The sequence below is a fragment of the Grus americana genome, chromosome Z, assembly GCF_028858705.1.
Source record: "Grus americana isolate bGruAme1 chromosome Z, bGruAme1.mat, whole genome shotgun sequence".
Lineage (NCBI taxonomy): Eukaryota > Metazoa > Chordata > Aves > Gruiformes > Gruidae > Grus > Grus americana.
In genome coordinates, this window is record NC_072891.1 from 29,249,254 (window position 1) to 29,261,714 (window position 12,461).

Genomic DNA, 12,461 nt, shown 5'->3' on the forward strand with positions numbered 1-12,461 from the left:
AAGTCCCAAAACTGGGAAAAAAAAAAGCCTAAACTTTCTGTTACAGATCAGAAATCACTATTACTGTCTTTTGTAAAGAAGCCTAGTAATAGTTTTCTGAAGAGCAAAATACCAGGTACAATGAGAATACAATCTTGGATCTTTTTCTGGTTGGTGACATCATTTCTGCCTACAAAGTCCAGAAGTTCCTTAGTGATCTTAGGAGAGTGAAGAGCCAGAGAAGTTATCACTTCTTGACAATATCATCTCCAAACCTTTATTCTCTCTCAAAACACCAAAAATTCAACCAATCAAACAAAAAAACAACCCACCAAATACCAACAATCTTTGCTTGTCCTATGTTATACGAGAACACGTTTGCCAAGACTGGTGTAATGGAATCCCAGCCAACATTAGGAAGACTAGACAGCAGGCCAAGGCTGTGAAGGGTCACCTCAGGTTTATGCATCTCTAACGCCTGTGTCCAGGAGCAAAAAAAAAAATCTTAACATCTTCTTCATGTCTTCATGTTGTCTGGACTTAGTTCTTATGGAATTTGACACTGCGTTATGACCCACCTGTCCACATGAAATCTGCATGAGAAACATTCTGATCTTAGCTATATTTCTGGTCTGGCAAGTAGCATATGTAAACGCTACCTAGAAACTGCCAGTTATCCCCAGAAACATGGAAATTACAGCTCAAACAGTTGAGTAGACAAAAAAACAGAGCTGATTGGTCCTTCTGGTAGACAAGTCTGCACTAATTGAGAATGGTAAAGGAACTATTAAATGACATTAACCTCTACAACTGAATGCAATGGGAGGCAATGTCATTAATAGCTCAAATAGCATCTCAGCTATATAAAATAACATGCGTTATCCTTGTTATGGTCAACACGTCCAAAAAAAGTGACAGCTTCAATGTGTGAACTGTAGCAGTATAGGCGCTAGCACTACATTTTTAACATGATCTTCTCACTTGGGGTCAAGCAATGCCTGGCTGCTCCATAGTATAGCTGATCCCAGCCATTTCAGGATCAATTAACTCAATGAAAATTAAACAACTGCCATATGCATTGTCTGTCAAACACAATGTCAAGTTGGCAATTAGCTAAGAAAAAAGTTTTGCAATCTCAGTCTTGAAGGAAAATGAAGGGTAGGCAAGTGCAAGATGCTCTGATGAATGCTTTTTATTTGTTATTATTTCTGCAACCCCAAAGAGGTTTCAGCACACAGTCTGGGAAATGAGACTCACCTCAACTATACTAATCATATGAGGAAGCAGGCGATCCATTCGAACTTCCAGCAACATTACCAGAGCACGGCAAACATTTTTGCGTACTTCAGGCTCCTCGTCACCAGCCAGTGCAAAAAGATTCTGTTGGAGAGTAATACCAGTTGAAAAGCCTCAGTTCATCTAGTTCAACTTGCACTTAAATTGACATTACTGGCAAACTAAAGTATGCAAATATGTATTTCTGTATTCTCCCACCCCGCACCTCAGAATACCATTTTATTTCTTAAAGACATATGGTTCAGCAAATGAACTCTTCAGACTCACTATGTGTATTGTACACATAACTAAAACACTGGGTAATATCAGCACTGGCACAAGAACAGTATTTCCTGGATTTTTTTTCCTACTAAACATAAATTAAGATCTGAAGCCAGAGAACGACATCACTATGTAACAGCAGCAAATCCCATACTCTAGATAACCCAAAGTACTACCCTTCTAATCTATGTTCAGTAGCAGTATTCAAAGACACCCAGACGGACTCAGTGACATGATGATCCCTGTACTGCACTTTCCATCATAGGTGACAGACTGCTGCCATTACTTTTACAACTTTATGGAACAAAAGTTTTCTCCACTTATGAAGAGGAAGCATCTTTCAAAATACTATTTTTTGGGCTTGGAGAGTGCTTAGACTAATCAACTCTGAGCATGAGCATACAGAATGAACTTCAATCCATGGAGACTGAACCTAAGAATAAGCAACCAGAAATGGGGAGTTGGGGGTAGAGGTAGTCGTAAAGCATAATTCAAAACTCTTGACAAATCAGATATGTAATTTGACTTAAGCCCCCCAGTCAAGAATGCACACCCACCTCAATAAAAGAATCTATGTGCAACATAAGAGCTTGAGTTCTGCTGATGATAAATTGATTGACACATGCAACAGCATGAGACCTACAAATGGAACAGTTAAAATATACATTTTTCATGAGTTAAAAACATTTTCTACATTGTATATAGGCATCAAAAACATTAGGAAGCAAATTACATTGTCAAAACATCTAGAGGCAAGAGGGAACAAATCTGAACATCTATAGTATTACCAAGCAAAATTACTAAACCACATTTAAATACCACCTTACACTCTGATATATCTAATAAATATTTAAAAATAAAGCATTCGACAAATAAAAACCAGGACAGGATGACTACATCTGGCATTTTTGTTCCAAACAGTATGTAAGGATGTTCGTTTTGAGTATATTATGAATAATGATCTTCTCAGGTATTAACAATTCCATACAAGTCAACATGGTGAAATATTAGCATGCCTTTCTTCTTCGTTAAATATTCAACTGCCTTTGCAATATTTTTAGTATTTAGTGAGACCAGTATGCGTCAACAATATAGTTGTACCTTAGGAAAAACACACACTTGTAGTAGGATACATACTAAAACGCTTGTGGTAGAAACATACTAGAAAATGGGGCATTGGTTCTTCTATTCCATTTCATGCAAAGCCATTACTTACAGATTTTTTTCATTCTCAGAGATACAAGTGTCAAATTTTGTATGTAAAGGCACAAGGCAAAACAAGTTGTAAAAGCCTCTGAAGATCCATTCAAGTATTCTTACTAATGTAACTCCAAACTTCTATTCTGTTCGGACATTTCTTGGAAGACTGTCTCATTAAACATTGCTAAAAAGTTGTCTCTTAACAGATTTAAATATAAAATATTGTACCGACAGTATGAATACTTCAGCACTATGTATTGAAACCAGGCTGTGGGTCAGCAGGTGGCTTGCTTTAAACTTGAAACTGGTTTAACAGTCTCAACAACAAAACCAACGCAGCATAGGAAAAAAGTTAGACTGTATAATGTGGTAAGGAAAAAAGTGTGTTTTTCTTTATGTCTCCCAGCTCCAAAGAAGTATTAAGCACAGCCTTCCACAAGGGCAAGTTCATACTTTGTTATATATCCTTCTCAGTATGCATCTATTTTAGGTCAGTTTCTAAATCTTATTTGTGTCCTATCATGATATATTATACTCTTCCTCTTAGTCTTCACCATATATTACAGTTGGCAATAAAGAATTACCACCTCCAAGTTGTAGAGTATTAATTTTCAAATAGGAGTTAAAAAACACATTTCACAGAATCACAGAGAATCACACAATGGTTGAGGTTGGAAGGGACCTCTGGAGGTCATCTGGTCCAACCCCTCTGCTCAGGCAGGGTCACCTACACACCTAGTTGCTCAGGACCATGTCCAGATGGCGTTTGAGTATCTCCAAGGATGGAGACTCCATCACCTCAGTGGACAGCCTGTGTCAGTGCTTGGTCACTGTCACAATAAAAAAGTGTATCCCGATATCCAGAGAGAACCTCCTGTGTTTCTGTCTGTGCCCATCACCTCTGGTCCTGTCACTGGGCACCACTGGAAAGAGCCTGGCTCTTTCCTCTTTACACCCTCCCTTCACATATTTTCATACATTGATGAGCTCCCCCAGTCCTAGCTCTCTCAGCATTTCCTCACAGGAGAGATGCTCCACTCCATCATCTTCACAGCCCTTTGCTGACTCTCTCCAGCAGGTCCATGTCTCTCTTGCACTGGACAGCCCAGTACTGGGCACCCAGGTATGGCCTCACCTGGAAGATGAGGGGAAGGATCACCTCCCTTAACCAGTTGGCAACAGTCCAGCCCAGGATACCATTAGCCTTTTTTGTGGCAGGGGCACACCATTGGCTTGTTTCAGGGTAAAGCTACTGTTCTTTGTAATAAGTATTAGCAATAACAATTTAATTCTGGAATTTTTCTTCTATCCTATACCTCTGTTACTTTGGAGAGATTAATAGAGTTTTACAGTACTATGAACCCATTTAATTTCATTCAGCTGAAAGACAAAGAGCTTTCTAAGGTTTGGTGCAGTTAAAGCAGAAAACATTTTCTGCAAGAACTCAGAAACTATTGTCAGTAAAAGAATTTTGACTCTGCCATTGCTGAAGTCATTACAAAATGAATGCAAAATTTTTCTTTCTAATCAGAATATTAAGTTCTAACCACAGCACTAAATTTTTCATAATAAGATGCAAAAACTTAAATTTTCAATATAGGCAGATTGTATGTTTGGAAGATGTATAAAGAGGTGAGATTGTTGTATTAACTAAGCAGATGAACATCGAAATTACTGATGCATGGAATCTCTGTGGATCTCTGCAGGATCATTTAAAAAAAACTAAGTATGTTTTAAACAGATCTGCAAAACAGTAACCTTTCTGCTCATGCAAATGAAATTTTAACAGGTAACTGTACTACAACACTAACACCTACCTGATTTTTGGACTGCTGTGCTTGAAGAACTGCAAGAATTTAGGTATCATGATATTGAGTGGTCGATCCAACACATCGCTATCTAAAATTTCAGCAGAATCTTCACATATCTTCTGAAGAGCACCAAATGCACCCTGTTTAAAAAAAAAATCTTCTTTAACATTCTGAAGAAAGTAAAATTTCAGGTTTTGTACAGAACAGGTAATTTCAGCATAACACAGTAAATGTAGCTAGTTAACACAGTAAATGCAGCTAATTAAATATGGAGTTAAACGGAAACATCCTTAAAGGCTTTTTATTTAAGCATTTTATACTGACATCTGCAAGCTCTCAAGCTGGATGAGTCAGTGGATAAGTGGTAATTTTAATTTTAGCATTCAATGCTCATCTATTCAACCATATTTTTAAAAATGCTTAAAATCTAGTTCTTATTTGAGAAATAAATGTCCATGTGCAGAAGTATCCAATTTAATTACATATATAATTATGTTTTCTTTCATGCTGTGTTATGGGGCAAAACAGAACCCTGGATACGATGGTCAATTTTTCATTTTCAAGCGTTTTTTTCTTTTTCTTGAGAAAGCAGCACTAAACCACTACATAACAGCATGGCATCTTGGACCATTATCCTACCTCTGGGCATTATTTTATAAAAAATGTTTCATGGAGATAGTATCAATTAACTAAAATTGTGTGATCATAGATTTTTATTTTTTTTTAAATCAGACAAGGCTTTTTTTCTCCTCATAGTTTAAAACAGTTAAGTTGGTGTTTCTTTTCCTTCATACATACTGAACAAAACAATTCATTTCACTCTGATATAGCAATGACAGATTGCTTTTCCAGGATACTTATCAGCTGAGATGCCACGACTACCCATCTGCAGTCATATTCTGCTTTTATGCAAAGAAAACAAATTTGTTTGAATGAACAATAAGAACATGGAATGCAGGTAGAAGAAAAAGTATAAAATTTGAGCCACTGTTCTTTGAGGAGAAAATGCGTGCATGCACACACACGCATACTATACATACACATAGTGTCTATGAAGAGACATAAAAATAACCAAATTCAGATGATAACCATCTATTTTCTATAAGGCTCCTTACCTCACAGGTATTGTAATCTTCAGAATCCAATAGGCTGCAAAGCTTTGGTAGGAGTTCAGGCCAATTCTGTAATTCCCCTTTAGAGGCAATGGTTGTTATCAGAATGCCTGAAGGAATCAGAAGAATGAAGGAAATGAGATCACACATATGTTCACGTTTCATACCAATTTTTCCCATTTTTCTCCTCTCAAAGATCTAAGGAGTTAAGAAATTTCTTGTTTTGTTAAGAACTGCCAAGCACAAAAAGACGAATGGTATTTGAAGGGCTCTGAAATGCAAAGGTGGGTTGTTCCTTTCTACTACCATGAAGGGCTCATGGAAGGAAATAATCACACCCAAACACTGCAGGGCAGCTTTGGCTCTAAATATACTGAACACTGTACAAATCTTGGCCTCCAGTAAATATAGAATATCCACCTATAGTCACCCCTTCTTTGTTATAATACAAAAGCATGAACATGGGAAGCTGTCATACAATAAACTTACAACCCAGTGGTACGTTATGTGTTCAGTCCAAATGTTAAGGACATGTTCTAAGACAGAGATACCTACTAAGAGCTTGCACACTATGGTGGGCCATCCAGTAACCAGCTGTAGGGGTTGGCTGACTGAAATCCAGCAAACAGATAGGTCAGCCTATAGAGTCACTAATTTTGTTTCCATCACATACAGAAATCCCAGGAAAAACTAAATGGGTGACAAGAATAGGGAAGGCTGTTTATAAATTAGGACTGACTTCTCATAAGTCCATTTTGTGTCAAGACAAAATGAAACAGGTAGCATAATCCATTATGCTACTGACAGTTACTTCTAATGAGTATGAACATAGAACAACTTGATAATACGACAACTAGTAATGTCTCAAGTGATGAAAAAAGCTTTCCTAAGCTTTTTCATTGAGCTAATCACAATATATCATTTGGTTTTGGAACAAAAATGTTAAAATTCTTGTTAAATGCACAAGAACACAGGACAACATTACAGAGCAAAGGACATTCTGGACAAGACACAGTAACTAAAAGATACTTTGCATCATGTTTCCTTTGATGCAATAAAGCTGCAGAACCCACAAAGGCAAGGGGCAAAAACGAAGGGAGAGGTAAAACACAATTTTACAGCTCCAGAAGTAGTTTGTATCCAGTTCTCTTCATAACTGCAACTGAATAGAAAAGATTTTCAAAAGCCTATGGAGATCTATAAAGACTGCATTTCTCCTGAATATTATGCAAAGAATATCAGATGAATTAATAGAAAATAATTATTTTACTCTTGCTGGACCTTAATGATCCACCTTTTTTTTTTTAAATTAAACTGAACTTCACAGAAAGAACAAAATAAATGGATTTTCTTGCTTCCTAGACAAAGGACTGCAATTGCAAAATTGTCTCCCTAACTTAGATCTGGCAGAGGTTTGTAGACTTAACACGGGTTCAGAAACAAAGATAAGAATGAAATTCCTGGAACTCCTCTGGATTAATAGGTGACATAATTTATATGCTAAGTCTCAAACGGGTAGGTAGTTTTGGAAAAGAGTTGGTTGAAGATCTTTTCAAGGTCCTAGAAGTGGTTTCAGAGGATGATAAATGGTCTGACTATACTTGGAATAAGTGCAAGCTACCACAGCTGAAGGACAGGCTATTTGAAAATAACTTTATGCGTTCCTCCAAAAGGCTTATCGCAGATACCAACAGGATAACCTAGGAGGAAATACTTCCAGATGCATAGGCAAGAAATGACCTGAGGCCACTGACCCTTTCAACAGAGATGTATGAAGTTCAGACCATACACATCATTACAAACTTTCTGTACAGGTCTGCAGAGAAGCCATTTAATGCTGTGCTAGTGTTTTTGAAATGATAAAGAGACACTTTGGTGGGGGAAAAAAAAACCCCAACAATATCAGACTATCAAGAATTTAGAGAGGCAACAGGTATAGCATTTGAAATTTTGCAAAAGGTTTTAAGAACAATGAGGAAACAGCCACATAAAGTTAAGTTTTAGGCATTTATGTTCATGTTAAAAGGAATCTTCATGGGCTTCTAATGAACTTCATCTCCTTACAAATGTGACATTTTTCCCACCCACCTGCTGCTTTATTTGACCAGCAGGGAACAGAAGACACTAGAGATTAGCTTTTGTGGCTTTCTCTGCAACACTTCAGACACAGAAACATGGACATCAGAAGAATAACCAAAGTAAAAAAATAATCAGTTTAGTAGCTTGCAGTTTTTTGACAGGCTTGGGCTAGAGCTGACAGTTAAAACAGGCCTTTCCTTCTGACCAACATACTAAACTGCAACGTTAGAAATCTCAAACTGAAAGTCTTTATAAAGATGGTCTTTGATTTGTAATTAACTTCAAAACAGTATTACAGAATCTGTTGATATTTCACTTGACAAATGTGAAATCTAATGAATATAGCAGCTGGGCTAATTGAGCAGTAAATATACAAGAGAAGAAACTCCAGAGGGATGTCAGAAATTGTTAAAAACATAAGCGTTAATTGTCATGATAGCATCTTTTATGTCACTGTTTCAATTACATGGAACCCTAGTTTACAGCATTAATTCTACAATAAAAAAAATTGAACATAAAGAAAAACCAGCTATGCTTCGGTACTTTCATGCCAATAACAGGACATGGGGAAGGTTGGGGGTTTTAGGGTGGTGTTTTGCCTTTGTAGCTCCTAAAGTTGATTTCTGTATTCCTTCATTCTAAAAAGCTGAACTTCATAGCAAAATTCCCCCTCACAGGGCAAAAACTAGGTTTCCCTTTCCTACTGCAGTGAAGTTCTCCAGTCCTGCCACTCAAACTATTTCTCCTGCTTGCTTTTAAGCAGCAGCTACACTAAGGTACTGCCCAGACTAGAATCCCAGAAAGTTTTAAGAACAGTCAGAGACACCTCCTAAATAGATTAATCTATTTCCAGGTAAGGTTGTGGGTCCTCAACACATGCAGCCATCTTTTTTGAACTTGAATCCATATTTCAATGTTAGCATATGGGGTTTTACAACCTGTACCACACAGCACAGAGAAGTTCCACACCGTTACTCATTTGGGGATTACAATAAGGGAAAGCTAAGTAAGGATACAACAACATGTAGTTACCATTTGGTCTCAAGTCACAGTTCTAAAATCAACTTTATTGCCATGCTCATTCTCCTCAGCGAGGTGACTTCTGAGGATGTGACTAATCAGCTTGCCTCCACCTTGGCCAAAAGCTTTTGTCTGGTTAGCACTAGATGCTAGAGACCACAAAGGAGAGTGAATGCTGCATTAAATTTTCTCTGATGCTACTTTGATGTACTTGCTCATCTTCCTCTCGGAATTCCAGAGATCTTACTTGCATTTGGGTCATTAAATTGATAGCACTTGAACTACAAAACCCCATATGCATCTCAAAGAGTAACTCTAACTAGCACATGCCAACTCATATGCTAAGAAGGCATCCTAGGTAGGTAGTAATATATTTACACCTAGCTTCTACCAAGAGACTGGTGGGTTCTAGACCAACCTCACTATTAAGACTGAATGCTACAAGGATCCAGCATTTGATTATACCAAATGTGAGGGTGCAAAAGATGCGCTAAATAGCAACTCTATGTAAGCATACAGTTCATCAGTTGATACTCATCTTCAGAGTTCATACATGCTTGAATAATCCCTGCAAGGATCACTTAAAGCTGAACAGTAACTGAGCTACTAATCCACAAACATTTCATACTAGGAGAAATCAAAGAATAACTGCTTGAAAACAAACAAATCCTCTTCCCCCCACCCCCAAACCATCACCACCAAACAACCCTAAGACAGCAATCTAAATGGACCTGGAATATATCCTTTAGTCAGTTCCATTGTACTCCACTGACAACTCCTATGAACAACCAACCAGCATGACTCTTCTACAACCTGAAATCACAAAAGCACTTGCCAAAGACTTGTTTCTACTGTCATTAAGAAAATGAGACATCAACAAATTCATAGTAAAGCAGCTTCATAAGCGACCAGACAGCAGGAAAAAGCTAAGAGATTGAGTGTTTTTCTCTAGCCAGTAGTCCATAACCCAGATATCTGGAGAAGGAATCCTACAGAAAAAGTAAATTATTCTAAAGCAGCCGTAACTGGTAGATTATTATATAGGAGGAGTCAGCTAACATAAGCTGAATTTCTTTCTGAACTAACACTCACCCCCTATTTTGTCTACTGTAGTCAAACATACATTCATTTTACTTTTTTCTCGTTTTGAGTGGAGAGGGAAAATTACTACAATAATTGTAGTAATTGGAGGAAATCATATTCTCAAAGAGCAGACAGAAAAGCATCTTTACCTAGAAACAAGGAAATATAATGCAAATATGCATATTTTATGGAAGAGGTGTACTACAACAAAGTATCTACAAGATCAGAAATCCATGTAACAAAAAAACTTCTTGCTAGAACTAAGTATCTTTAACGTCCCTTCCAACCGAAACCATTTCTGTACACTACAGTTTATCTAATGTTTTCTGATAGAAGGTATTTAAAACCAGAAACTCATTATGTGAATATGCTATGCATGGTATGATGATTCCCTGAAAGGATGTGCGTGTGTGTGCATATGGGGGGTGGGGTGCAGGAAATCAGCTAACAGAAGTGTTTCATTGATGCAAGTGGAGTACTGAAACAGTTTTGAAATCAGACCTTTACCTTGTTCCTAGTTTTAGGTATAGACATTGGCAGCAAGCTCAATTTTAGTAGATTCAAATAAACTTATGTTCAGATACATTTCAAGAGATATGAACTGAATTGCTAAACCATTTCTAAGAGAATAGGAAGTAAAAGTAAGTGTGACTTTCGTATGTTCACACTAAAGATAAGTATCGGCATTAAAACATAGTGAAGTTGTGACAATTATCAGAAGCAAGCCGTTTTATGAATTTACTCATTCTTTATGTCACTAGCACAGTTCACACCCATGTCAGTAACAGTTTCAATATGCAAAAGACAGTAATAAGAGTAAACTTACCTACAGTAGCTCTAATTAAGGGGGAGGAATCACCAATGTTGTTCAGGCATTCGCTTTTAATGAAGTCAGTTACCCCATTGGGAAAGTTGTGAAAATGTGCTTTTACATTATTCTTCAAGATGAGACCACTCAAGGAACGTGTCGGTTCATCTACAACAGAAAATAATTACATTCAACCTTCAATTAGCTCATAGGAATAAGGCAGATTTCCAGAACAATGCAACAACAGCAAAGCTTATAGAGCGATATTAATCTTCATTTTCTTACCTGTCCTTTCAACTACACCCATCAATTTACATAGCAAAGCTTTTCAGGTTCAGAGTTCACTGTTTCTATATATTCAAAATTAGAATATCAGTATTACAAATTCTACATTTTACGAGAAAGTTTTGTATAGAGATATAGGCAAGGACTAGATGTGAGGTCACATGCTGTAGGAAACTCATTAAAGAAACTGGTCAGCCAAAGACATTCAGACATTCTGATTATACTGAATGGCTTGCGGCAACACTGACAGTATAAGAAATAGATAACAAACCTGCTTTCACCACAGTGAAACACAGAAATGATGTAGGGACTATGCAGTAAATCCTCCACTGCCTACTCCCACAGAAATACAGTGTTCAATTTTTCTACAAAATATTGTAATCCCTTCAGATACCTGCTGCTCTATTGCACTGATCTATTAAATTAATAGAGGGAGAAGAGGAAAAAAAGCACCTTTAAACAACAGCCCTCTTTAAACAATGTTAAGAGGTAGGTGTTATATAGTGTGAACCATAAGAAAAAAGTGACCAGAATTGACCTGCACTGAGTAAGAATTTAAGTTTAGGCAATAGTTCTCTTCACTGAGCTCTATCTGCCTGCAATTTATCTAAATTAGTTGGACAAGAAGATGAATGGAAAAATAACAGCCTAGATTTTTCATTTATATTGGAGCAGACTCATGTTTGGTTCTTCAACCAAGGGCATGAATAACCTGGTATTACTTCTGAAATATGCTGAAAGCAAGATCTGGATGTTCTACATAGAAAGGATTAGTTTACAGTACAAGAAAACTTAAATTTACAGTTTACAGCAACCCTAATCAGCACAGTAAGCTAATACTAATTAGGATTTTGGCCACTCATTTCAATTTTTTTATATGAAGCCCTGGTTTGGGCAAGAAATAAGGATGTTCAAAGTTCCTTTGTGCCAAGAATTAGTTTATGCATGGATCTATTCCAGGCCTTCAAAACTACTACCATCCCACCAGAAAGAAGGACAAGCAAAAAAAGAGACACAACTTTCAAATATATAGTATTTTAAAACTACAGTTACTGCATCACAACACCAAGACACTCAGTACATCCATGGTGTCTGACTGACAGACATTAAAGACACTTTCTATTGTGATTGGTGCTAGTTAGGACAGGAAGAGCACTTCTCAGAAGAGGGGGGTTTGTTTGGCTGATCAGAAATTAAAATTCATCTTAATCAACTGATTTTATTTGAGTGCCAAAACCAGACTGCCAACACATACTTTTTAATTTTTTTTAATGTTCTTGTTTCAGTTCTCCCATTAAGTTCCTTGTGTTAGAAACAGGTGGATTAGCCAGCTGGTTTAGATAAAAATCAAGGTTGCATTAAGGTAAATTTCAGCACCACTTTTTCTTCATGACCTATCCCATGGTATGCAGCAGCATGAAAGATCTTAAATCCATTCCTTTAGCCAAGATAACAGAAAGATTATTCTTCATAGTAAGTGTTTATCTCACAGACCTGCAACAAAGATTCCAAGGGATTCATAGTGAA

The 12,461-nt window shown here is 37.1% G+C and overlaps 1 protein-coding gene across 6 annotated transcripts in view; it reads right to left on the reverse strand.

Annotated features, from left to right (window-relative positions):
* TNPO1 (transportin 1) overlaps positions 1 to 12,461 on the reverse strand; it is an 80,400-nt gene that overhangs the window by 29,821 nt on the left and 38,118 nt on the right. For all 6 annotated transcript variants that reach the window (XR_008574601.1, XM_054809060.1, XM_054809058.1 and 3 more), the window contains 5 exons: positions 10,668 to 10,817; positions 5,663 to 5,769; positions 4,554 to 4,687; positions 2,094 to 2,175; positions 1,237 to 1,359 (listed from right to left, as the gene is read on the reverse strand). Coding sequence is in view for 5 of the 6 variants with exons in the window: in XM_054809060.1 (XP_054665035.1) it covers positions 1,237 to 1,359; positions 2,094 to 2,175; positions 4,554 to 4,687; positions 5,663 to 5,769; positions 10,668 to 10,817 (596 nt within the window). In the remaining variant the exon portion in view is untranslated. The remainder of the gene's footprint in view (positions 1 to 1,236; positions 1,360 to 2,093; positions 2,176 to 4,553; positions 4,688 to 5,662; positions 5,770 to 10,667; positions 10,818 to 12,461) is intronic.